This window comes from Ailuropoda melanoleuca, chromosome 4 (assembly GCF_002007445.2).
Source record: "Ailuropoda melanoleuca isolate Jingjing chromosome 4, ASM200744v2, whole genome shotgun sequence".
In the NCBI taxonomy this organism is placed as follows: domain Eukaryota; kingdom Metazoa; phylum Chordata; class Mammalia; order Carnivora; family Ursidae; genus Ailuropoda; species Ailuropoda melanoleuca.
In genome coordinates, this window is record NC_048221.1 from 67,809,984 (window position 1) to 67,837,720 (window position 27,737).

A 27,737-nucleotide genomic window follows, 5' to 3' on the forward strand; every position below is an offset into this window, starting at 1 on the left:
AGAATAATGCCTGGTTCTCCTTTTACCAGTCTACCTTCAGAGTAATGATATGATACCCTAGCTTGTACCCTAACTGCCAATATGGACCAATGAGTTTTGTTTTTTTTTCTTTTTTTAAATATATATATCATTGTGAATGCATGGATTTTATATATTTGATTTGCCATGACATTGCCATTTGATTCCCATGACAGTCTTTATTCATTTTTATGCTCACAGTGCCTCATCTTACACTACTAGGAGTCACTTCAGATTAGCTCCTGGGTTCTTTAGACATGACCCCATTTGTCTTTGAAACCTTCCTTGCTTTCTGGTACAATGAGAAATCCCAGCTTTATTTTGTACATTTCCTGTCCTAGACCTACAATCAGTCACCTCTTCATATGGTCCCGGTTCCTTTTAGTATGAAATGGTTTTTAGAGACCACAGTCTGGCTGCCAGGGGTGATGATTGCTAGTTGGCTGTCATTGCTTCTAGACATCTCAGTAGATTAGATACTAGAAAATACATTTTATTTTTTATGAGAAAAATAACTCACTGATGTTTCCAGTTCTCAAACTTAAGACAAAATTTTTACTTTATTTGAATTCACTGTTCTCTTATACTAGGAATGTTGGTTCCTAGTGATATTAACAAAATTATTCATTTTCTTCTTCATATAATATTCTTATAATAATTTCATTACCCTACTTTCCCACATAGAGGTTACATTCTATAAAGATTGTTCTGTACTTTTTTAAAAATCAGTATTGCTGCCAATAAGACTACAAAGTGTAATTTTATATCTTTGGGGGTTTTTTTGTTCTTAGGAATTTATCCTATTATGAATGTAGAGTCAAAAGTCATTTGGGGGGCATCTGGATGGCTCAGTTGGTTAAGCATCTAACTCTTGATTTCGGCTCAGGTCATGATCTCGGGGTTGTGAGATTGAGCCCCTTGCTGGGCTCCATGATGGATGTGGAGCCTGCTTAAGATTCTCTCTCTCCCTCTCCCCATCTTCCCCTCTCTCCTCTCTCACTCTCTCTGGAAAAAAAAAAAGTCACTTGAATGTTGAGTTAAAACCACTTGAAATCATTCTTTTCTCTGTACAGTTATGCCAACAGCATGATATAAAATTAGGCTCGTTTGTTTCTGTTTGTTTTCTAGTTTTAGAGATTCTCTTATTTCCCTTTTTGTTTGATTTTGTCTTTTAACTATATAAAATATTTACATAGTTTCAAAGACAAAATTGTAAATGTATAAGTAAGTGCCTTGGCACCCTGTCTCCCAATCTCGTTTTGTCCTTCCCCCAACAGAAACTATTTTTATTCATTTGTTGCTTATCCTTCTAGTTTTATGTTTTAAAATATAAGCAAACAACACACCTCTTCACATATGTTCACCTGTATTCATGCGCCCCTTCCGCACCTAGAGCGAACACACCATAAACGTTGTTCTGCACTCTGCTCGTTTTCCACTCAGTGCAGTCTCGTGCTGCCTTACCCTCGTGGTCACCTGCAGAGTCTCCATGAGATGATGTGCCGTGGTTTATGCAGGTACCTACTGAGGGCCATTTGGGTTGTTGGTGGGCTTTTCCTTCTGTAGGTGTAGCGAATGGCCCTGAGCATGTGACCTTCTGTGTTTTTGCCAGTGTATCTTTGCGGATGCCTTTTCATGCTGTCTCAACTCCTACTTCCACCCAGAGTGGAGGCGTTGTTGGGGCAGTGGTTATGGTTTTCAAAGGGCGTGGCCATGGGCTGCCCACTGTAGGAACAAAAGACAGGTGTGCATGTGATCTTTGTAACAGCCACTGCCATTGGCAGGGAGGGCTTGCTGGGTTCTTTCACTTGGCTCCATGCCCTCCCAGAAGAGTGAGGACACATCCTTCTGGGAGCCTCTAGGTTCCTCACTTGCAGACTCACTACTGTGAGCTAGAAAGAAGTTGGCAAGCATCATTAACCGACACAACGTGATCTGCAGTGGAGCGGGACCACCCCTAAGAGTTCCTAATGCCTTGCAGAGGACAGGATGCCTGGGGCGGCCTGCGGGTGGGGGAGTGTGGAGCCCAGATGCCCAGTGTCTGTGGGGGCGGGCTTTCCTTCCTTCACCATCGGGTCTCAATCACCTCCTTCCACCTATTGTTCAGGCAGCCACTGCTGCTAGGAAAATCTGACAACTAACTCCCACATCCTCTTAGGACATTTTATGAATGTCCTGTGGGTTCGGTTCCTAACTGGAGTCTTGAGCTTGGGGCTGGGGCAGGGGCCAGGATGGTCATGACAGAAGGGCCCACCACCTATACTCCAGGGCCTAGGCACACAGGCTGGATTACACAGATCATTCTACAGCAGCTAATGAAAAGAGGGCATGGCTTTGCAGATTGGCAGTTCTCATTTCAAACCCAGCCTGTGGCTGTGTGTTTTGGACCACCTTGCAAGGATGCCTCCGTCAGGCAGTCCTCAGCTGCTATGCAGACAGCGTCCCTAGCCCACCAAGGAGTGGCATGTTTGCTACCAGGGAGCGATTTCACCTTCCTTGGGCATCCACCACAGTCTTCCACACACACACCCTCCCTACCCAACACCCCCAGCCCTTCTTATCTGCAGGCCTGCTGTCTTGGGCCTCACACCTCATCAAAACCTGGTTTTCCCATTGATAAAAAGAAGTCACACAACCTTCAGATCCATCAGGAAAATTCCTGCCTCTCCAGTGCTGCTAATTGTTCACTGTGGTACTTGACAGGGTGGGGATAAACCGGAGTCAAAAGCCATTAAAATATAAATGCAGCCCAAGGCCATTAGGCCCCAGCCCTCTTGTTCATCCTGAGTACCGGGCATGAGACACAGAGACGCGCAGAGTTTCACAGTGCCTCTTTTATCCTAGGGAGTCGAGGGGTGCGCTGGGCAGCCGGGCCCTGTCACACGACAGTATTTTCATTCCTGAGTCGGGACAGGACCCTCCTCGGCCTGTGCGGGTGTTTTCCCAAGAAAATGTGTGTGACCGGATTAAAGCCCTGCAGGTAAACTTCTCCTTGGCAGTGACACTTGGTATGTATGTCCAATACGAGTCAAAAAGTTTTAGAATTATTTCTGCTTGGTTTATGTGACACATCTCAAAGTAGAATTGCGTGCAGGACACACCGAATTACTTACAAGTGGATCCTGACTCATCCTAAGTGGTAGCCGCTCATTTTCAAGATGAGAGCAGGCGAGCTGCTGGCAGACTGCTCTTTTCGGTTCAGTCCACTCGCTACCCCAGGCAGGGACGTTGTAAATATCCCCTGAGCAAGTGAATTGGAGCAGGAAGATTCGTTGATAAAAAGCTGCTGATGAAAACAAGAGCAAATGTTCTTTATCATAATCTAGCTAAAAATACAGTGTAATGTGAAAATGGGGCCACCACCTCCTCTGGGGGGCCTTCCTGCCAAACGGGGAGATGACGCCGGCATGAGTTCTGAGGACGACGGTCTGCCCAGGAGCCCCCCAGAGATGTCCCTGCTGCCCGACATCGGTCCAGGCACAACCATAAAGGCAAGTGAAGCCCACTTTGGGGGTGGGGGGTTGTGCTCTGGTAGCCCCTGTGCGTTCCTGGATTCCCGTGGTCTGTGTGGCCAGGAGGTATTCCAGACCAGGTCAGTGGAGCTCACATTCAGGCCTTTGGCTGCATTTGTTTTCATTCTTTGAGCAGAAATTTCTATCTTGTCAGGAGATAGGGTTTGGGTAACATTTTCCGTAATGGTTACAGATCTGATACAATCAACCCTTTACCTGGTTTTTCTTGTCTGAGCAGATGACCAGACCCGGCACTCCATCTGAAGGAAGGGAAACACCTTTATGTGTGTTTTCTGTTGTCATGGACATTTGGCTGCAGGGAGAAGGGAGTGGTGAACATATATGGCCTAATCTGGACTGTCCGGTCTGAGTTTCAGACATGAGAACTTGTTGGTCTAGGGGTAGAATGTGAGGTGTGCTGCTGGTAAGCAGGGCAACAGGGGAAGTTTGACAAGCAGGAGGGATATCTATGACCTCAGCAGGGCAGGGGAGCTGATCGTAGATAACACCTTCCCCTATTAGGAAACAGGAGGAAGAGTTGAGTCCTGTGGAAGCCGCTCTGCTGGTGGTGTCGCCATTTTAAGCCCATATGCTGTACTTGTATGTAAATGATCATTCTCCCTTTAGACCAGCTCTGCTGAGGGGTGGATAGAACTGGAGTTATATGGGTTGCACTGACACTTGAAAAACAAAGGCCAGAGTCCATGTTTTAATAACCACTCCCCTGCCCTGTGCGTTCTTGGAGCTATGGCTTGTGCCCTGGTGGAGGGCTGTTCACTGGGAATCTCGGGGATTCATTGTGAACCACCATCTTGCCGATTCTGAGCTGCTCTGTAATACATTCAGCAGTCACTTCAACTTGGACATCCAGAAGCCCCCCTGCAAAGTCAGGGGAAAGAATATTTGCCTAATGTGAGTGTGGTTTTGGGTTCCCAGAACATCACTGATGAAAGCCAGAGGAAGGGCTGTTGGTATAGCTGAATATAACTAAGCCACAGGGTTGGGAGTTCGCTCAGAGCTGGCTAGAGAGTTACGCTCTCCAGAATTCTGCTCTAAGGTGAACCTGACCCTGCTTGTTCCGTGAGCAGGGTCTAAAGACAGTGAGCTACTCACACCTGCTCTCCCATGTTGAAGAGAAAGAAGACAAAGAGGATGATTTGGCCCATTTCCTGGATTTCGAGCCAACCCTGCACCCCGTAATGCCTTAAAACACTGGCAGGGAGGGTTGGCAGGCTATGGCTGACCCCAGTGTCACAGGACAGACCCATCTTCAGCGTCCCCAACCTCAGGACCACACAGGACTGTGTATATTTCAGAGCTATGTGCTGGGGAGAGGACAGTCACCAGCCCTAGTTGACTGACTTGCCCTCACTCCATCACATGCTTCTCTGGCTCTCTCTGCCTCTACCTGGGACAGTACAGGAGAACAGGTAGTTTCTAATTCTGTGCATTAAGGCGTGAGCCCAGCTCCAAACCTCCAGAGTGCCACAGTGTTCACATCCCATAGTTAGCTGCGTGGGAGCCACTCACACGGGGCAGGGCTGGCCTCGTCCTTCTCAGCATCCCTGCTTATGTGACTGAAAAGACAAGGTGCTGAGATTTTATGAACTAGGTAATTTTCTTAATTGGGTAATAGGAAACTAAAATTGGAGGCTTTAAGACTTAAAAAAATGTGTGTAATCTTTGTTACCAAGGTTTTAAAGACACAGCGATCATATTTTATGCCCTGAAAGTTTCTTGGGCACAGTGGACTGGTTGAGAGGGGGAAACAATGCACCCTTTAAAATGTCTTTATGTAACACGTGATATTTGATATAAGGGTACTTTAAATCCCAAAAGTATGGGATTGTGGGCTATTTCTTATTTCCTATTGCAACTCCTGAAGCAGGCCCACGTGCTTGATAGAGAAACTTAAGGAAGATTATTGTGATAAAAGGTTTCCAGTAACAAGTATCTCATGACACTGCCAAGGTGATACTTCCTGATGGAATGAGTTTTTCAGGAAATGCGTAGTATTGTTTATAAAATCGCATTACCATCTGAGGTGACAACTAATGAGACTTTTTTTGGTGATTTTTAAGGTAAAATGACATCCAACTAGCCACCTGCTAAGTGTCCTGCCATTAAGTAGGAAGCACTGGGTAGAGGGTGGCAAGCTGGCAGGTTGTCCCGGGTGATGCAGGAAGGTGACACCCAGAAAGAAACAACATGGGCTCTGGCAGAAAGGCACACACTGCCGTGCAGCCAGGCAGTGGGCAGGTTCTGTCACCTGTAGGAGTCTGTGTCCTCGGAGGGTTTTGGAGAGGATGATGTGGGATCAGGTAGCTCAGTGCCCCCCTTCCCTCAGCAGGAAAGCCAGCTGGGGTGCAAAGGCAGCTTTGCTAAAAAGGCCCATGTCTGCGGGCTGTTCCCATGTACACTGGGCTCAGCACATTCCTGGGTGGCTGAGCCCCTCTCTTTGAGGACAGACACTGTAAAGCAGCTGTCACCCAGGGTCACCCCTGAAAAAGCCCATGAATCCCAGGCCATTTTCCCAGTTGAGTCCCATTCCTCCAACGAAGGGCCGGCCACCTGTTAGACTTTTTAAATCATTCACTTGCAGAATTATCCAGAAGCACAGATTTCAGGACAGACCGGGTGACTGGGAGCAAGCAATGCAAGTAGGAATGCTTCCAGCCCGTAAAAACACAGGTCAGCTTTCCTGCCCCATCCTACCTTACCTCACCTAGTCGCTTCACTGATCAAGGATGGGGCACGTAATTCTTCTCAGTTATGAAGATGTGGGTCTTTTCAGGCCCCAAGAACTCTCAGAACGACCACAAAGACTGAGAATTGGGAGTTCGGCGCCCTAGCAGGAAGACCAGCCATGACAGCCAGGACAGGGGTTTTGCAGGGACAGAGGTCATTGTGGTCAGACTTTCTGGGAAGTTAAGCTCCTTGCCAGCTCACAACCCCCCCAGGGGCTAGAAAGGGCCTGAGCCCAGGACTGTCTGCTCAGACAGCACAAACACAGAACAAGCTGAGTGGACAGGGAAGGTTTGTCCTTTGGGTTTATAGGGAGGTGACCAAAGCCCATGTCCTTTGGGTTTATAGGGAGGTGACCAAAGCCCATGTCCTCGCAGTAGACATAATCATTCTCGCCTGAGAGTCACTGCATTTGCAAAAGCAGCTCGTCTCACCTGTTCTCTTAAGTCCCACACAGTCAGAAAAAACAAAACCCCTGATTTTACCAAGTGTATATACATTGTTCCTGTAGACAAGGGTGAAAATGAAGGATTCTCTATGATCCTTGGAATGTACTCTTTCTAGTGGTGACCCTTAGGGAGGACACCTGGGAGAGGTGTCACCTGTCCAATCTTATGTGTCTTCCTGAGTCATCAGCTATAAGAGCGGAAACCAGAGCCATAGGTGCAAAGGGAGCCAGGAGTCCTGTCCTGTGGTTTATTTTTTAAATAATTGTTCTTGCTTTATTCCCATAAGAACCCAAGTAGCTGAAACAAGAGAACTAAAATAGATTGTGTCCACTTATAATCCTTTTCCCCTCGTAGTAATCGTCTTCTCCCAGTTGGCAGGAATCAACTTAAAACTTGCTGGAGAATATATAAGGGACCTTTCTGTTGAAAGGGAAAATACGTTTCTCCGAGGAAGTTCCCTTGCAGGGGCCACTCCCTGCATCCACTTGTCTCTCTAACAGTGACATCCTTCTGGTGCCCCCTAGCTCAGCAGAGACTTTTGGAACCTGCTCTGTGTGGGGCTCCAGGGTTGTGGAAAAGAAACTGAGCAAGATGTACCCAGGCCCCTGGGAGTCTGCTCGCTGCCCACGTCTTGTTTGCTGCCTCCTTCCCGAGGAGACCGTTTTCACAGGGGCTTACTAAACATCGTGAAGTGCCTAGAATTATGGTCTTAGGTTAAAATGTAAGCTTGACACCATCTCGTACCCGTTAGGATGGCTACTATCAAAGAAACAGAAAATGACAAGCGTTGGCAAGCTTGTGGAGAAATTGGAGCCCCTGGGCACTGTTGGTGGGCATGCAAAATGGTGCAGCCACTGTAGAAAACAGTATGGAGGTTCCTCCAAAAATTAAAAATAGAACCACTGTATGATCCGGCAATCCCACTTCTGGGTATATATCTGAAAGAACTGAAAGCCAGTTCTTGAAGAGGAGTTTGTGTACACATGTTCACAGCAGCGTTATTCACAACAGCTAAATTGCGGCTGCAACCCAAAGGTCCATTGATGGATGAAGGGATGAACAAACTGTGGTCTCTACACACAATGGAATATAGTATAAGGGAACAGACAAGACGAGTTCAGCCTTATGAAGGTAGAATAGTCTGACCCAGGCTACAACACAGCCCAACATTCTGTGAAGTGAAATAAGCCAGACCAAAAAAGGCAACTACTGTATGATTCCACTTAATGTGAGGGACCTACAGTAGTCAGATTCACAGAGCAACGGGGAGTTGTTGTTTAGCGGGTGCAGAGTTCCAGTTTTACAGGAGAAAAAGTTCTGCAGAGGGCTGCCCAACAACGGGAGTGTACTTAATGCCACTAAACCATATGGCTAAAAGCGGTTACAGTGGTAAATTTTGTTGCATGTATACATACAGAATTTGGAAGATAGAAAACTTTGGGAGAAAAATGTAAACTTGACACTAATTCTGAGCACCAACTAGCGAAGTGGAGGGCAGGGTTGTAACTAAAGTCCAGCACCTCCCAGGCTGTCTGCGTCCCGCTTCTCATGTGGCCTGCATTTGCTCATGGGTGCACACTGGGTTCCCCCTCCACCACTTCATGCCCATAAATGTCTTTGCAGCAGAACCCACTGAGACCTCACTCAGTGAAGGGGATGGCCAAGTGCAGTGGGCAGGTAACCGCGTGTTACCGTCGTTCTTCCCGGTGACCACCAAAATCCTCTTCTTCCCTGGGAGCGCTTTTGCCCTTGGCTGACTGGTCAGTGCCTCGCTGCTGAGGTATGAGCTAGTAAAATATTTGTAACACCAGAATCCTCCAAGAGCACATGAAGATACAGAAACCCTCTAGAATGAACAAATGCAGCTGCAGGGATGGGATGCTGGGTAGTGGGCTTGGCCCGTCCTATGCTCTAGCCTGTAAAATCACTCCTCTGGGCCACCCTCTTCGCTTCCAGAGGCAGGACCAAGCCTGCTCTTGGAGAGATCAGGAGAGTCTGTTTCATCAGAGAAGGAAGTTCTTGTCTGAAGTGCCTGTACCTGCTTGGGAGGGTGAAGGCAGAGTTGTCTCACCGAGGCTGCCCGGGGCACAGGTTCTCTGCATGGCCTTGGAAATGAGTGAGAAGTTTGTAGGGATTGGCCCAGCATTTAAAACTCCCAACCATTTACCTTTCTAAGGAAGTACCCTAGAGTCCTCCCTACCGAGAGTCAGATTTTAAACCGGTCCCTCCATGTAAAGCCCTCAGGTGGCATGGGAAGACCGAGCACGGTAGAAGCAGGGAGTTGATATGTTGGCTGGAACCATTTCACACCGAAGAGTTAATGCTTGGCATGCTTGCTTCTTGTCCCATGAAGATCTCTCTAGTTTCCTCATCCCGGCCACAGTCTCCAGACCAGCTCTTCTCCAGGCACGCGAGCGATGCCAGCGTCTGCCCCCGCACCTCAGACAGCAGTGCGGCACCCGTGGCTGATTTCGATTACCCTCCAGAATCCTCCTCCTGCCTGGACAACTCTGCAGCGAAACACAAGCTCCTGGTTAAGCCTCGCAACCAGCGGTCCAGCAAGATGAGGCGGCTGTCCTCGGTAATTGGGCTTCTTCCTCCATGCAGACGCAGGAGAGGCAGGCCTGGCAGCACTCCCCCCCATTCTCTCCCACCCAGGCCTCTCTCCTCGCAGGGTCACGTGCCCTTTCTGAGAAACCCCCGCGGTCAGTGGGACCATTTGCAGGAGCTGGGGTTGCTCCTCTTTTTCAGCATTCGTCAGATAGTCCCTTCCCTGCATAAACACGCCATCCGCTCATTGGTTCTGCAACACTTCCCACAAAGCCGCGATGTGCTGCGTGTCCCCTGCCATCCCACGGCACTCCGCGTAGGGTCCACGTACCGGGCCTGGAACAGCCAGGCCTTACCAACCTCTCAGGCTTCCTCTTATTCTCTCTCTTTCTCTCAACACACTTTGGCCTCCACAGTTGTCTCCGGCCCCCGGCCTTGATGCCTGCTGTATCCACTGCTCGAGACACTCTTCTCCTGGCTGGCTCCTTCTGTCTTTGGGTCTCAGCTGACAGGTCCTCTCCCCAGAGAGGCTCACCTGACCATCCTATGGAAAGCAGCCCCACCTACCTACCAGCACGTTCCCTTCCGTCATAGCACTGGCCACACACAGAAATGAGCTTTGTAAATATGTGTGCTCTCTTGTTTATTGCCAGTCTTTTTCTTGGTTTGTTTTTTAAGATTTTATTTATTTGTCAGAGAGCCCAAGCAGGAGGAATGGCAGGCAAAGGGAGAAGCAGGCTCCCCATGGAGAAAAGAACCTGACATGGGGCTTGGTCCCAGGACCCTGGGATCATGACCTGAGCCGAAGGCAGACACTTAACCAACTGAGCCACCCAGGCACCATATTGCCAGTCTTTCTGATAGCTCGTCCCAGCCCTACGTCCAGGCCCTAGAGCAGTGCTAGCCACACAGCTGGCATTCAGTGCACATTAGTTGAATGGATGAATGAATGAGGGAAAGAACAATGACAGATAAGCTGACACACTAGCTCGGACTTCTGCCTTGGGCAGGGACCTACTTAGTAGTGTAGGGATTGTGCCCCTGTGAGGACAGAACCCCCCTCCCCCAGTTTGGGCATGCTGCCTGTGTAGTCATCAGCTCATAGTTCTAAGAGCCAAGAACTCATTCATGGAGTGCTTTGGATTCATAGTACTGGTGGGTTAGAGGTCCGCATAAGGTCGTTGCCTTCTCTGCTGCCCAGCAGTACCCACAATGTCTTAGCCCTGGAGGAGCTGAGAGCAGGGTGTGGGGCTAGCCTGGCTGCAGAGAATGACAGTGCTGAGAAAGAGATGTCCACAGACCAACATTCTCCCCTTCCTTCCCTGGAGAAAGACTGTGGGGTATTGATGAAAGGCCCAGGACGAGCTAGGTGCTCAGCTAGGGATAGTGGGTTTTCCTTTGGGCATGCGGAAGGTGCTTTTTAAACTCCTGACAACAGAGGTGACTTCAGAGGGGACTAACACTGGAGCAAGAAGTGAGCTGTGGTTACCCTCAGGCTAATGTGTCCTTGTGCAAGCTGGGCACTAGGGTATTTGTGTAAATGCTTGCACACCCACATTTACAGTTAAAGGCTTGGTGCTGTGGGACATGGCTAGGACCAGTAACTCCAACCTGCCTGTCCTCATGCTGAGGGACCCACAGGGCAGGGACAGAGCCAGCTCCCTCTGACCTCAAGTCTGGGCTTTATTCCCATGGGGACGACTTTTGCGGAGACAAGGGTACACGCAACCAGCCACAGCCTGACCAGGACTTTGTGGCAGAGCAAAGCCCAGCTCATAACTCCAGGTGGAAATGCAGTGTTCCCTTCACTGTCCACTGGACAAAGCTGTACCTCTCATTCTTCCTTTACATTTGAACTTGACTTAGCTTTTGAAACCCCCCCCCTTTTTTAGAATAACATTAATTCTGATTGGGTAAACATTTCTTGATTCAAACTCGGTCATTTACTTATCCTCCCTCCTCCTTTGCTTTCCTTTCTGGGTAGGGAGCAGGCACGGATACCTTAAGTTTTTGACCGGGCAGAGGTGTCTGGCCAGTGGTCACCAGTGTCACTGTTGGGCCCTAAGGTGGAGGCCTCTGTCCTTCAGTGTTTGTAGCACTCTTTGCCCTTTGGTCATGAGGTCCCTCCTCCCAACCGTGAAGACTTTCTGGTACCCTGGCCCCTCTTGGGGATCAGGGTGCTTTCATGCATTCCTGTTCTGCTCTGAGGGTGAGGAAGAGACACCACACTGCCCCCTCTTGGACCCTGGGGACTTCTGCAGGGGTTCACGGTTTCTGTTGACTTCACTGAAGGGTGAGGTCCAAGTTTCCCCTGCTTTTCTGATCCCCCATAACGTCTGAGGTTTCTTTCTGCCTCACCCACTTTCACCCCCACCCTCACTCAGACATCTCTCTCTGAGTCTCCACTTCAGTCTCTCCCTGCTGCTGTCTGCATTGTGTCCTCCGTTTGGGCAGAATAGCTGTCCAGTCTGGCCACAAAGCTCCAGCTCTGTCGCAAGCGGGGCCAGCCCTCTACCCCCACCGTCTAGGCTCTGAATCTTTGGAGCTCTAGAGAAAAACAGGAGTGTGGGCGGGCTTTTCCTACCTTAAAAACTCCCTCTTGGCACAGTTAAAAAACAAACAAACCTTGGCTATTAAGACCAAGAGTGCATTTGGCCGCATCCTTCTGCCCCACCAGAGCAGAGGTCGGGAAAGAGAAACACCCAAACGACAAATGCTGGCTGTTATCTCAGCGTTTTATCCTGCTGCTCAGAACCACTGCCTGTGTGTGGCTGTGACGTGCCAGAAGCGGAATGCAGCCCGTGAACGTTCACGCCAGCGTCTCACCGCCCGGGCTGGTCCTCGTCCCAGCCCAGTCAATGCCAGGAGCAGGGAATAGTAACTCTCTTTCAGCAGATGAGTAGCCCCAGGTTGTGGCTGACAGAGCTGCCAACTACAAGTCCTGGGTCTTAGAGACTGACACTACTGCTCAGCAGTGTCCTCCGCCCAGAGATGACATGGGTGCTGCCCCATGATTCTTTCTTTCTGGTTGACAGGAGGCAGATAAGCAGGCAGCCATGACAGAGTCTCCACCTTGGTGCAGGCTGAGCACGGGGGTCCTCCACTCCCTCTTCCTCCAGAGCACTGTAGGGGGTGAAGCTGCTGTGAGGGCCCAGAGGAGGAGGGAAGGGGCGGCGGCGGTGGAGAGGGAGCGGGTAGGTGCAGCCTTCCCGCTGTACCCAGTGCATGAGCCCAGGCTGAGTTAGGAGCCGCTCTGTTCCCTGCAGAGCCTCTGCTCAGTGTCCAAGTCCACACTCCACGCTGCCTCTGTCCTGCCCAGCCCTTCACTGTTCCCTCCTTGTAGCTGTCGGTGGCTCCAGGTGGGATGCGCCCAGCTGGGCCTGCTTCTCAGCTTTATGCTCTTTTCGTGAGGGTTGTGATAGTTTTAAAACGCGGCCCACATCCTAAAACAGGTTTTCAACATCAGTGATTTCCTGGAGTAGCAAAAGGCCAGTAACACCTTTTGAACCTGCAGCTTTTGAAAATTCTTCTGTAGATTTCTTTGCACATCTTCACTTTTTTCAAATCCAGGGGAATAGGATTGTGCATCTTGGCAAGAGTTCGCTTAGGTATTGTTGCAAACATCCCAGTTATCCTGTGTTGTGTTAGCAAACAGATGGCAGCTGGAAGATGTTAAAATAACAGCAGCAAACAACAAAAACCTAACACAAACACACTGGCACATGTCTTAACATAAAGAAAAGGAGGTCTAATGTCCTGAACTTTTTTTTTTCCATGAAGATAGAAGTGTTTTCTAATGTCCTGAACTTTTTCAAAGATTGACCTCAACACCCTCAAGCTTTTGGTCATTTTCTCATAGTGCTTTTGAATGATTCATGACTACCTTGATCTCTTCTTTTTCCTAAGCAAGCAGCAACTGGCTTTGGGTACGGCAAGGAGGAAGTTGGACTAAATTTAAATTCCAGAGACTTTTCAGAAGAAAAATACAAGGCAGTGTTTGATTGTCAAACCAGTTGGGCTTCAGGAGAGGAGGAGAACCATTAGCTGCAGGGACCTGGCAAGATTTCCTGTAGGAGTGGAATCTGACTGTTGTTGGGGTGCTGGTGGAACACCCTGGAGGTGTAGGGAGAGGAGCTGGCCGGTCACTTGGCCCAGCGTCTGGCACACTCAGTAGTGAGGACTCAGCTTGACCTGAGCAGGGAGTGGGAGAAATAATTTGAGACCAGAGAATTTAAGACCTTGGATTTAGCTGAAAAGTTTGGACTTTATCCATCAGCTATGGTTTGGGACATTATCTTACGCGCTGTGGTTTGCTCCTGACTGTGTTTGAGGTGATATGTATCACCCTTTAGGCACACCAGTCTCCCTTCTCCATAGGGCCCATCCCTGGACAGAGAGCACTGAGATGGGAAACTAGCTCTTGGGCAGCACAGGGTCATAGAGCACGAGCTTTTCATCTGAGCTAATAAACTCAACCTTGAGCAAGATGTGGCCCTCTATGAGCTCCCAGTTCTCCAAGTGCAAAAAGGAAATAATCCTTTCTTACTGGGATGAATCAAGAGTAAATGAAATAATAGGCATGGAGTGCAAAGGACGGCAGACACCCAGCTTATTTGATCCCCTTTGCTTCGCTCTTTAGAGCGGTGTCCACTGGTTTTGCAGCTCGGCCAGTAGAGCCTTAAGCACTATTTACTTTAAGGGCATAGCCGCCACTGTTCTGCTGAAAGCTGAACTTGTAAGGCAAGTTTCCAAATAGACCCGTAAGGGAAGGATTAAGAAGAGACATCATGTGTGAATGTCTGCTTAGGTGACAGCTTTAGAGACACACTGCTTCCTTTAAACCGTATTAAGCCTCCTACAAAATGGGAAGGTCATAGGCTTCCTAAAATTCGACATAATGATGCTGTCTTTTGTCCTCTTTATTCCTCCAAGCGAGCACAGTCCGAATCCCTTAGTGATCTGACGTGTACCCCAGAGGAAGAGGAATACGATGAGAAGTCATTACCCAGAGTCAGCACAGAAGAGAGCCCCAGTTCCGCACAGCAGAATGTGGTACTGGACAGAAGCCCCGAGCCCGGGGGGCCAGCGACCATGCTGCAACCTGGGGGGCTGCGAGCTAGGCGGGCGCGCCTGCAGCACTGCCCGGCACTCAGTGCCAGCGCCGAGGAGGAGGAGGAGAGCTTCCTCGGGGATAACCCTTCAAGCCGCCCGGCCACCCCCGAGGTCACTGAGCCCGTGTCAGGCTCGGAGTCCCTATCTCTGCCAGAAGGTTCCCTGCACCATAATCCCGACAGCGACAACCAGAGAGAGGAAGTGTCCCTGGAAAGCACCTGTGCCCCAGCCAGGGAAACAGCTGATGAGGTGGTTTGCGCCTCTGGAGACGTGGAGATTCGGTTATCTCCCTCCATCCCTGAGGAGGACACGACACCTCCCGAGACTGACCCTGCCACCACCTCGGAGTCTCCCCCTGGTCCAGAGGGGGCAGACCAAAGTGTCCAGAAGGAGGTAGAGCTGACGCTGGAAGTGCCCGTGCCCGTGCCCGAGCCCGAGCCCGAGCCCGAGGGAGCAGGGAAGAGATCTCCCGAGGCCCCCGCCCCAAGCCCCCCAGCCCCCAAGAGCTGCTTGAAGCACAAGGCCCCGGCGGTGCCGAGCCGGCTGAGCCCCCGCAGGGCGGACCCGAGAGGCTGGCGCCGGAGCGGAAGGTGGAGCGGGGAGGCAGCGAGCTGCGGGCCGTGAAGTTCTCCGTGTCGTCGGGCCGTGCGTGGGCGCGCTCTGGCAGCGCCCGAGTGCTCGAGCCCTCCGGCCCCGCGGGGCCCTCGGCCGGCCGCCTGCCGCTTCTGAAGAGCAGCCTGGTCTGGAGGAGCGAGGCGGCGCTCGACGACCTGCGGGCGCCTCCCGAGCCCCACGGCGGGAAACCCGCGACGGCCGGCGGCGGCTCTCGAGACTCCGGGGACACGGCGGCCGGGCCGGGCCGGACCCCCCGGGATGCCCCAGGAGACCCCTGCCCGGCCGCCCGCGAGCCGCCCTCGGGGGAGGACCGAGACCCCTTTCCCGTCAAGCTGCGCTCCACCTCTCTGTCCTTCAAGCACAGGGAGGCGTCCTCGGCGGACGTCAGAGGGATAAAGAGATACAGCGCTGAAATCCGGTTAGAAAAGGGGGGGCTGGCTTTGCTCCCCAAAGACGAGAAATGTCCAGTCGCGAAGGCCCCCTCCCCTCGAGGGGCACGGTCCCCGCACGAGCAGGGCAAGGGCAAGACGCGGTCGTCGGAGCCGCTCAGCGCCAAGCCTCCCCTGCCCAGGAAGCCGCTGCTGCAGAGTCGCCCCCTGCCGCCCCCCGACACCGGTCCCGGGGAGCTGACGAAGGCCGCGCCGCCCTCGGAGCCCAGACGCGAGAGCCGGATGGCCGAGACGCGGTCGCCGCACCGGGCAGCTGGTAAGAGCCCGAGTCGCCCGCTGGGGAAGGGGCAGGAGCGTGGGCAAATCCCACGGCCACGGAGTATGTAAGCGCTCCGGGTGGAAACCCTGCCGGGGAACTGGGACTAAAAACCAGAATTCCTCATGGTCCCGCTAACGCATTTGGTCAAGAGTTACACGGATAGAGAGTGAAGAAGGAGGGAGGGAACAACTAGCAGGATTTTGTGGCAGTGCAGAGGAGGCAGAAAAAACGTAAAAACATCTTGCAGCGTATTCCCTGAGAGGAGATTGGCTCTTCAGGGGATCACTCAGATGCTTTTTTCATTTCTTCCCTCAGAAGCTCGGTGAGTTCCAGAATCCTGGGACATGGGTGCTCTGGTAGATGGAGGTACTCCCGGGCCTACCCCACTTCTTGGTTCTAAATGAAGCACCTGGCTCCTCTGTCACTCAGTGTCCTTCTGACCTACCCCCCACCGCCAGGAGGAATTTTTTTCCCCGCGTTTAATAATCAGACTCACGCGGGGAAGCATCGCACTTATCGCACTTATCGGAGTCAAGCCTTTGTAAAACGGGAGCCCCTCGGGCGTGGGCGTTAACTTCCTGTCCCAAAAAAGAGAGGGTGTGAAGGTTGGGGCAGAATGTAAGAATCTTCTAAAGCAACTGGCCTTTAACATGAGCAGAGACAAAATAGATGACCTTTCTATGTCTTTGACATTTGTCACTTTTTATTTTTAGTGATTCAGATGAAACGAGAAATCTGTTGGAAATGGGTATTTGTGGCAGAGCTAAAGAATATTTCGTTGCTGGATTCTTTTATTAATGGAAATCAGTGTGCCAGAAACAAAACTATGCAAACGAGGCATGTGTGTATGTGGTAAAGGCCCTAAGGAGAAGTTTTCCATGGCAAATTCTGTTTGAAAAAAAACAAAACTTTCAGGATGTTTTAAGTGGCTACTGTAAGTCCAGGACTCCGCTTAAAGGCTGCCTTGTGGGCCTGAGGAAGTAGGACCTCGTTCTCCTAGGGACCCACACCCATGGGGTGTATATATGAGAAGATGAAGTGTGCACATATGAAGAGAAAATTAGCTCCCAGAAAGCAATGTAAAGACAGGTGCAAAGAAATTCTTATCTTTTCTGCCTCCCTCCTGGGAAGTAAGTGAAAATCCAGTGTGTGTGTGTACACACACGCATATAGTGCTTTAAGTTGTTAAGGTGACAGTTCCAGGCAGAAGTGCCAGGACAACGCCCTCAAAGAGGCTGCATGCATGGCCTGCCCGATCCAAGGCCCCTTGGCTCAGCAGTGATTTTTTGCTGCTGCTGCTGCTGCTGCCGCTACATTAGGATAATCAGTGAGGGGCTTTGGGAGAGGTTCAGGCTGTAGCTGATGATCCACTGTGCAAATTGCCTGCGAGGTTATTGAAGCTATTGTAGGGTGTTTCAAAAACCCATTGAAATATCAAGGGCGGGGGGTTGCTCTGTGCAGATAAAACCCTGCCATCAGCACCACCCACCTTCAGGGCCTGGAATTGAAAATGTCTCTCAAGGGCTTGCGGACTGAATGGAACTTAAACGCAGGATGCTTGGGTTCATGGTCAGAGCGGGAAAGAAGCTTCAGAGGGCAATGCTTGACACATTAATAATTTATAACTTCCTCAGCCTAAGCTGGGAGAGTTGGGATTATTTATTGTCAGATGCCTTGGAATGGTCTCTAAAGACCTTATTTTTTTTTCTTCAATTTATGAAATACAGTATAGTATTTAGTAACAGCTTTACTTAAAAGTATAGCATAAAAGAACTGTCTTGTCCATTTAGTAATATTCTCTAAGCCACAGAAATAACTGATCCAGATGAATTTCAGGGAGGAAGAATCCAGGTTACTTTAGGGCAGGGGTAGTGATTTTCATTTCAGTACAGAGAGAGTAAGGGAAGCGTTACCCTCATTCTGCTTGAAACCAACTCTCCCAAAGTGTGGTTGGTATTTGAGGGGCAAATATCAGGACAGGCTATAGCTGCTGCCTGGGACCTTGGGGTCTGGGGGGCTGCCTCATGTAGAGCAGAGCAGAATCCCAGGGTCTGTACTGTCAGATCCCATTAGTGAAAACAGCCTCTGTGTCTTCCCCAGACACTGGATCTGCTTGTGGTTTAATTCATTCTTATTATTTCTGTCATCCTCATTGCTCCCAAAATATAGCTGTTGGAGGCAATTAAATTCGTATAAAACATACAGATAATAAAAGTTTTAATAACAGTATTATTCAGTTTTCCAGAAAGGCCTAATTACTGCTGTTTATTATCTTATGGTGGCAGGCACTTTACCCAGAGCTCTCAGATGGGCTGCCACCCCTGTACCCCTTTCAGGGGCACACACCATAATACTAGGTTACTGGGGTGTCCCAGATGGGTGCACAGTTCTACTTTAGGGAGTCGAGTGCTTTGTCCTCGGCACTCCTGCTGATCCTTCCTCCTCTCGTCCACACTCTGTCTTCCTTCTCTAAAGGCGTGGAAGAACCCTTCAGTGGGGGAGGCAGGGAGGAGTCCCCAGTTGTTGCAGTAAACAGAGGAGTCCAGCTTTGCCAAGTGGGTTGGACCTCAGAGGGCCACACTGGGGTGGTTGCTGCAAGGCCAGTACCATATTTGTGCTCATCAATGCGAAGGAGACTATTAATAGGAGGTGACTGGCCCAGGGTTACCAGCCTTGTTCGTGCAGGACATTACCCATCCTCCGTAGTTCTCCATATCGGAGTCTAAATGACAGAGTGGAAAGCACTTTCCTGAGCACAGGATGAGTTAGGCAAAAGACTTAGAGATTCTCATGTGGAAAAATGGTAAGATAGAGAAAGTATATAGAAAAAAACAACCATTTAGGAGTCCACTTTCTAGATATTGTCCCTGTTGGCCTTTCTTTCCGGCCATTCTTCTTTCTCAGTGTATCATTTATATTTCATGGGGTTGTGGTCACATGGGGTATTTTGGAGAATAGCTGGACAAATTGCCATTGTCACCTAGGGGCCTCATTTGATAATGAGCCTTAGCCACCAGTCCAAGCTCATTAAGTCCAGACCAGACTGGTGATAACAATGGCACACCCAGGTCTCTGAACCTCTTTCTCTAGACTCTAGTACTCACTCATGCATCCATTCTTGCAACAAATATTTCATGTATTTCTGCCCTACACACAGCATTGTGTTGGCTCCCAAAAGGCAGTCAGGAAAAACATGAGGACCTCATCCTCAAGGAGCTTACCATTCTGAGGAGGCAGGTGGCAGCTGGATGCCACAGGGGAATGTAGATAGATGCCCATCTTGTCTTTGGGTGTCAGGGGCATTTTCTGGAGGAAAGGATCTCAAAGCAACTGTTACCTACTCTAATGATATAGTCACTTTAGATGTATTCATTTGAGTAGGGGGTCTTTTTTGTATCATGCTAAAAAACACAGTTGATAATTGAATAGTGCAGGGCTTAAGGGCACCAACCTCCTGTGTGGTCAACTATAATAGCCTACTCTTGATCCTTTATCGAGAACGTGAACAGTCAATTAACATTTGTTTTGTATGTTATATGTGTTGCATACTGTATTCTTACTATTAAGTAAGCTAGCAAATAGAAAATATTATTAAGAAAATCATAAGAGTAATTATGTTTACAGTACTATATTTATAAAAAAAAAAATTCACCCCAGCACTTTACACCTTTGTTGTTCAAGGATCAACTGTGTTCATATATCTTGAATTCTTAAAGAAAATCTGTTCATGCCTGTCTCTCTTTTTAGTCTATCCTCCCCTTCACAGTCCCTTCCTGAGCAAGTATGGTCAACACTGTGGGCCTCCATTTCTCCACCTTTCCTGTGCCCCTCAAATAAGTGTATTTTCTCATCCTTGGTTGCCTCCCAGTGCACCAGCCTCTCCTTGGTTCCCCCGGATAGAGCACATCTCAGGTTTCAACCTGTTTCCTCAGGTTCTTTCTTCCCTTGACTCCCTCAGCCATAGCAAACAGCACCTGGCCATCTGTGGGATCCCTGACTTGACATCTCAACATTCATAATTCAGTTTATCCACACTTCCCCCACCCCAGATCATTTTCCTTCTCAGTTCCCCCAGCTGTCCAGATAAGCTAGAGATCTCTGAGTCATCAAAAAGATTTTAATATGAAAATACCGAAAGGCCTAAAAATTATAGGGAAAATCACGTTGTAATCCTACTTTTCTACAATTATCTAAAAAGGGACTTACATTTCTGACCAAAATGGAATAAACACACACCACCCTATCTCTCCCACTGGTAAAATTTAAAACCCTGGACAAAATGCAGGAAGTGAATGTCAGAATTCTGAAGGTCGGGCAAGAGTGGATGGGCTGGGTAGTGACATCAGGACTCTGAAGACCTCCCTGCCCTGCCACCGTGGTGCCAACAACCCCTGCAGGCCCCAGCTCAGTGGTTCTCCAGTCCTGCTCCTCCTGCCCCCAGCCGCCACCAGGCCCAGCACCAGCTCCACAGGACAGAGTTTTTTGGATGGTCTTGGCCCTAATCCCTGTGAGCGCCAGCAACTAAGCAGCAAGCCCCTATATATGAAAGCAGTCCCTGCAGGTGGAGCTCCTTGGATTTTCTCATCCGTGCACCAGGCAAGTGCCAGTAGCAGACTGGAACCTCTTGTCATGGTGGCTGTGGCAATGGCATCCTTTAGGGCAGAGCTCTTTTAATCCAGCCCTACTCGGGTGAGCACCAGCAAAAAAGCACCCACCTCCACCCATAGCAGCACCTAAGGGTCAGAGCCCTTTAACTCTCCAGACAGCACCCCAGCAGAGATCCGGTAATGAAGCTATAGCCCTTCCGCAACGGTGGCAACAGTGACAGGTGTGCTAGTGGTGGTCCCGCAAGCTTCTTTCTCTCGCCACTCTGCCCTGAGCGGTCCCAGTCATGAGAGCACACCGCAGTGCAGAGGCTAAACCCTGGTTTTCTAGCCAGAGAACCTTGGGGGTGGAAATCACAGAAAGGAGACACCTGAGGAAGCATCCTTTACCTATGTGTATGAGGCCCAGGGCTCATCTCTGAGCTGCACCTGCATGAGACCAACTAGAGTCAGCACAGCAAAACCTTTGAGGATTTTAACAGGACCGAGCAGCAACATAACACTCAAAACGTTTAGGATACAAACCAAAAGTATTCAACATACAAAAGAAATCAGGAGAATCTAAAAAATTCTCTAAGAAAAAAGCAATCAATAAATGCCAACCTTGAGGTGATCCAAACGTTAGCATTATTAGACACTTAATTTTTTATTTATTTATTTTTAACAATGGTATTTATTTTTTAAAAAAACAACAAACTCATGATTTTGTGGTTTTAAAAAACTGCTTATTATGTGTCCTCTTATGCTTGAATATAAAGCTCTCTGTGAATATTAGTAAGAGCCACTCTATGAAATTTATTATTAAGCATTTATTTTTAGGCACAAAGCTTTGCTGTATTCTGTTTTAGCAGCAGAAACTGGAATTGAAGTTAGACAAAGACTTGGAAGCAACAAGTACACCATGTTCTATGAAGTAAGAGTGAGCACTCTTGAAATGAATGGAAAGATAGAAATTCTCTGCAAAGAAATAGAAGCTATATAAAAAAAACACAGGCATCTTAGAACAGGAAAACACAGTAAAGAAATAAAAGAGTCGTTAGAAAAGATCACAGATAAGCCCATGAACTTTAAGACAGATGAATAGGAAATATCTAGCCTGAGTGTGGGAAAAAAAAAAAAAGCCTCAGAGACCTTTGGAACAATATTAAAAAGTCTAACATTCATATCATAGTTCAAAAGGAGAAGAGAAAGATTTGAGCAGAAGCAATAGTGACCGAAAACTTCCTAAATTTATGAAAAACATGAATTTACACATCCAAGAAGCTTAGGCGAATTATTTTTGCCTTTGTTTTAAAAAAGCCGTATTTGCATAGGTTTATTTCATCTTCTCAACAAATGGTTCTGGAGCATGTGAACATCCATAAGCAAAAATAGGAACCTTGACCTAATCTCACATCATGTACCATGATTAACTCAAAAGGGGGTCAACGAGTTAAATATAAGATGAGACTATAAAACTTTCAGGAACTTTAGGAGAAAATCTTTGGAACATAGGACCAGGCAAAGAGTTCTTAGCCTTGATATCAAAGCATGATCCATAAGAGGAAAAATTGATAAATTGGACTTCACTGGAATTAAAAACTTGCTCTGCCAAAGACTCCCTTAAGAGGATGGAAAGACAAGCTACAGAATGTGAGAAAGTATCTGCAAACCACATATCCAATAAAGGACTAGTATCTAAAATATATAAAGCATCCCCAAAAGTCAGCAGTACAAAGCCAAAAAATACAATTAGAAAGTGGGCAGAATGCAGAAGCAAATATTTCACTAGTGGGATTATACTGATGGCAAATAATCACATGAAAAGATGTTCGACATCATTAGCCATTAGAGAAAACAGCAATTAAGACTGTAATGAGATATCATTACATATTAGAATGGCTGAAATAAAAAAGCTAGCATGACCACACGCTGGAAAGGGTGCAGAGTGACTGGAGCTCTCACACATTGCTAGTGGAAAACAGTTTGGCAGCTACTTACAAAATTAAAAATACACTTACCTTATGACATAGCAATTCCACATCTGAGTATCCCAGATAAATGAAAACTTAGGTTCACACAAAAGCCTGTACATGAATGTTTATAGCAGCATTATTCATAATCACCAGAAACTAGAGACACCCCAAATACCCTTCAGTCAGTGAACCAAACAATGGAATATTACTTAGCAATAAAAAAGAGTGAACTAGGAGTACACACAATAACATCGTAAATGCATGTGCTAAGTGAAAGGAGTCAGTCTTAAAAGATTACAAACTGTATTATTCCATGTATGTGGTATCTGGATGAGGCAAAATACAGAGACAGAACAGTAGTTGTCAGGGGTTGGGGGTAGAGGTAGGGTCCCTACAAAGGGGAAGCATGAAAGAATTCTTTGGGGTATTGACCTTGCTCTGTATCCTATTTGTGACTTTTACAAGAATCTAAGTGTGTTAAAACTCCTAGAACTCTAACAAAAAAGATGAATTTTACTCTATGTAAATTTTAAAATAATCTTTTAAATGGCACAAAAAAGTGACAGCTGCCTCTTCTCCACCCCTCTCTGAACGTCGGAAATCCCACCCACAGAAAGAACCGCCACCAGCTCCTTCCTGTGCCCGTTGCAGTCAGAGTTCATCAATATCAACATACTGATAGAGACACATGAATCTTTTTTTTTAATCGCAAAAATGCTATACGTGTTGGCTCACAATTTGATATTTTTACTCCACAATAAGACTTGGGCCTCTCTTCTGATCAGAATGAGTCACTCAGTCTCATTCCCCTTAAGGGCTACATAGTACACGTACCGTATTTTATTTAACTATTCCCTACTGAAGGGCATTTTGAGTGTGTTGGTTTTTTTTTTTTTCCCTTTTGCTGCGATAATCATTCTTGTGTTTTTTTATCTCAATGAAGTCACACTGTTGCTTCTCTAGGATAGATTCTTAAAAGTGGGCTTTCTGATTCAAGGGCATGCACAGTTTTAATTTAATAGACAGCTTCAGATTGCCCCCCAAAAACGTGGTACCGGTTTACACCTCTTGGCACAGAATAGAAACTTTCTCCCCCCTCTGATCAGCACAAGGTGTTGTCAGTCTATCTGTCATTTTTTTTTCAATCTGATGGATGAAAATGCCCTCTTTGGTCAGCAGGTCCTGGCCATCCTGATGTGGAGTGTCTTTAATCTGCCCCCACGTCAGCCCTCCTGGTCTTTAACCCGATGCCCACAGCACCTCCCTGCAACTCTCTCTTCCCAGGTCTGGGTCTAAGCATGAAGCTTTGCTCTTTAAAACTCTTGATGCCTTCCCATTGTATATGGAATAAAAGACGCCTGGGGAAGGCATTTAAGGCTTTGTAGATTCTGGCCAAGGTCAACATTTCTGCCTCCCTGAGTTTTCCCTGCTACTCCTTCACTTCCTCTGACATCTCCAGCCCCACCCCTGCCACCAGCTCCCCTTCTCACTCTGCACACACCTCTGCTTGCCCTGAGCGCACTCCACATTCCTGAACTCGATCTTGAGCCCCTGAGTACAGCCATGATTTTGTTTTTCTCTGTGGAGTATCCGTGCCTGGAGGTCTCCTGGCCTTCAGTGGGTGGTACCCTCCGTGGTTTGCAGGACACCAAAGGCAAGGCAAGGCAAGGGCCTGGGTGGTAAGATTGAAGACTTTGGATTTGGAGGTTTTATTCCAAGGGCCACCCTTTGGGGGCTGTGGGGTTCTGAGCAAATGACTTTCTTAACCTCTGAGTCTTCATTTCCTCCTTTATAAAATGAGGTTATTAGTAATAGTAATACACAGGGCAGCAAAAGCATTGTAACTACAAAATGTGCTGCGGTTTCCAAAAGTACAGTCATAATTTCCTGAGGATGTACCAAAATACCCTCATCTGAGCTGCATAGAATAGTATGTGGGAATGGGATTCTCTCTGTCCTGGTTTAAACCAGTGAAGACACCAACATGAGAGTACGAGACCCCAGAGAGAAAGTGTGTTCAGAATATCGCAGGATAGAGACTGTTTCTTCCCCCATCCCATCAGCACTAGGTGTTGTCAGTCTATCTGTCACTTTTTTTTTCATTCCATTGGATGAAAATGTCCTCTTTAATCAGCAGATCCTGGCCATCCTAATGTGGATACCAGGAAGGTATGAGAGTCTTCTGGTTCCCATGTGGAGCAGGGTAATGGACTGTAGGAGATCAGGGTCCTGCTCTGCTTTGCTCTAAAACCTGGCAGTGCAGCAGTCAGGTTCGTACAAAGGTGTAGCCCAATCCCGAGGGTGTGGAGGGGCAGTGCCATCCACCGTCCATCTGCCGCCCTGGTGCCACTTCAGAGTGCATGAAGCACTTTTCTCTGGGGCAGCTGTGAACCTCGTGCGGGGACTGAAGCCCCCTGTGCGCTTATCGCAGGGCTTAGGACAGTGGGAGAGAAGTGCGCTTGAAGAGGGAAGGCAGCATCTCCATGAGAGAAGCAGGCGAGTGTCCTGGGCAGGGGGTGCCAAAAGCCTGAGGGCTGAGGCCAGAGTTGAGGACTGCAGGGGCACCAGGGTGGCAGCCCTGGGAGTGCACGTGCAGATACAAGGCAGGGGCACTGGCTGCTTGCAGGGTGGGTTCACAGGTCCTGGAACAGGAGCATCAGCCCAGTTCGGGAGCTGGACCACCTGGTCAGTCGGGCACTCTGTGTCAGCCAGAAGGCATCGTGGGCTCTCCAAGGCTCCCTCAGGCTGGAGGCTTGGAGCAGCGCTGAGATCATTGGTTCCCAGTGCTCACTGCAAATTGAGGTCATCACCCCCATGGGTTCGGGTTGATGGGAGCAGGGGGAGTGCAGACAATGGGAGTATTAAAGCCTCTGCAGGTGATTCTAATGTGAGGCCAGCATTGAGAACGCCTGTTCTGGGGCAGCACTTCTCAAACTTACAAATGTTTGTGAATTTCCTTTAAATGAAGATTCTGACTCTGATGAGGGCAACACTCCTGGTCTACAGACAGCATTTGAGTAGCAAGGATCCAAATCTGTGTTAACCAATGTGGAACTGTTAGCCTCACGTGGCTGTTTATTTTATTTTATTTATTTTATTTTAAGTAAACCCAACGTGGGGCTTGAACTCAGGACCCCAAGATCAGTTGCATACTTTACCAACTTGAGCCAGGCAACCCCATGTGTGGCTGTTTAAATGTAAACTTAAAGTAGTTAAATTTGAAAAATCAGTTCCTCAGTCACCCTGGCCACATCCCAAGGACTCAGCAGCCCCGTATCTTATGACTAGCCTGCAGCACAGAGATCATTTCCACCACTGCAGAAAGTTCTATTAGATGGCACTGTTTGGGGGCAAGTAGCAGCTTTCTGACACCCTGTAAGGGCTGTGCTCTTCCCGTAATACTTTCACCTGTTTGTGTGTGTGTGTGTCTCCTGCACATCAGCTTCCCGAGGCCAGGGTCTGCGGTGGATTTACCCACCACTGACGCTCAGGATACAGGTAAATAATGGCAGTAATTGTTAATGTATATTAGGCACCCACTAAGTGCCCACAATCACATTAAATGCTTTACATGTTAATTTCCAACAATAATCCTATTTTATAAACGGGAAGGCTGGAATGCAGCGAAAAGCCCTTGCCCAAATGAACACAGCAGGTGACCCGTGGAGGGGAGTGGGTACCATGTAGCCCTCCTCTGCAGCCGAGTGCACTTCACTCTTATGCTGTTCTGTGGTGGTTCTCAACTAGGGCCGACGTCGTCCCCCAGCAGACATTCGGCAGTGTCTGGAGACATACTTGACTGTCACCACTGTGGCGGGAGGGAGACACTGCCAGCATCAGTGCAAGGTGTCAAACATACCACCATGCACAGGACAGCCCCCAACACCGAAGAATCATCCAGCCGCAAGTCTCAGTAGTGCCCAGACTGAGTAATTATTGTCTGCCACCCAATAAGTTATCATGGGGAGAGGATGGTGTATAGGAAAGTGGGGGGGTCACACTCCTTAACATGAGATGGTCTGTGATGTAGTGAATGAAGAGTAAAGACAAAGCCTATGTTCAAATGCCAGCTTCGTTACATATTGGGCATGTGATCCTGGACAAGTCCTTGACTCCATGCCATCCTGTGCTCCTGTCTCTGAAATGGGGATTGAAAAGATTCTTACATTACAAGGAGGCTTGTGAGGGTCATTAGGAATATGATATTGCTGTGAAAATCAAGGCTGAATAAACCCTAGCCATGAACATTTCTTGGGTGGGGAGAGATTTCTCTACGTGCCCAGCGGGAGCGAGGAAGGGCCAAGGGATAAAAGAGGAAGGAAAATCTAAGCCCTGCAGACAAGGGCCATCCCTGAAACTAATCACTTGTTCTCCAGTGGCTACCTGAGACAAATCTTGCAGAATTCCAGCTGTCCCTGGAGAGCCACAAGGAATCCACCATGGGGTATTTGTGGACATGCTGAATTATAAGACGGTGCTGTGTAATAGGGTTTCACTACTTTTTCTCCTTCCTCTGCTGTAGCTCAAAATTATTTTCTGATCAACAGCGCCTTTCTGTCCCCATATCCTTATAAGGTCCTAGTTCCGTCACCTGGCAGGTAACAGACAACAGCTGTCTCCATACCCAGAGGTGAACTTTGGTCACTGCCTTCTGCTTAGAGGCTGTTTTAATTGCACAGTGGCAGGTAAGCAAATGGATTTCGAGTCCAGGCTCGTGTATCACAACTCTAGGTCCTTGAGCCTGTCTCCAGCTTCCTGTGTCTCCACTTTGAGATGAGGGGATCGGGCTGCACAGCTTGGGAATGTCTGTCGGCCTTGCCATATGGAGTGCTGGGCAGCTGCACCTAGAGTTAAGCAAAGAGCCTGGCAACACATCTTACGCCTGGAGCGTCCCCAATAAATGTGCCTGCATGTGACCAGGTTCCCGACCTCACGCGTCCAAATCCAGATGTGATTCATGCATTGATTTTTGTTTATAAATGCCTTTTCACAGATTTTTTTAAACCTATGAACAACAGAGCCCTAAAGCAGTTATAGCTAGTGCTATAACAACAACAAGGGAGGAAAACAAAGCAGACCCCAGGCCCCCACTGGGGAAAAGACTCACATGAATTGCTCCCGTGGAGGCCTGTGTAAACCCCTGCCCTTGGACAAGGACTGACCACTCCCCCCTGAGGAATATGCTGTGTTATCAGACCCTCATAAATGCTGACATTGGGAAACCTTCTGACTCCATTGGCCCTTTCCCCAGGCCTGAATCACTTATAAAACCATGACGCCCTGAGACTTAACAGTATTGTTTGATCGAGTGTGCCCCACGTGGGTGAGCAAGTGTGACATGCTCCGTGGAGACTGTCCATGATACCAGGAAAAAGGGCACAGTCTTGGCCCTCACAGGCTCTCGCCTCTTAGGATATAAACAAGCTACCAGGACTGTTTAAAACGATGGCGGCATTTTTTTTTTCCCTG

General features: G+C 48.4%; 1 protein-coding gene across 1 annotated transcript in view; it reads left to right on the forward strand.

Moving 5' to 3' along the window:
* The window catches only part of CRACDL (CRACD like), a 126,628-nt gene that overhangs the window by 86,947 nt on the left and 11,944 nt on the right, over positions 1–27,737 (forward strand). The window contains 5 exon segments of the mRNA XM_034659014.1: positions 2,863–2,998; positions 3,345–3,509; positions 9,078–9,305; positions 14,207–14,802; positions 14,805–15,706. Coding sequence (XP_034514905.1) covers positions 2,863–2,998; positions 3,345–3,509; positions 9,078–9,305; positions 14,207–14,802; positions 14,805–15,706 — 2,027 coding nt within the window.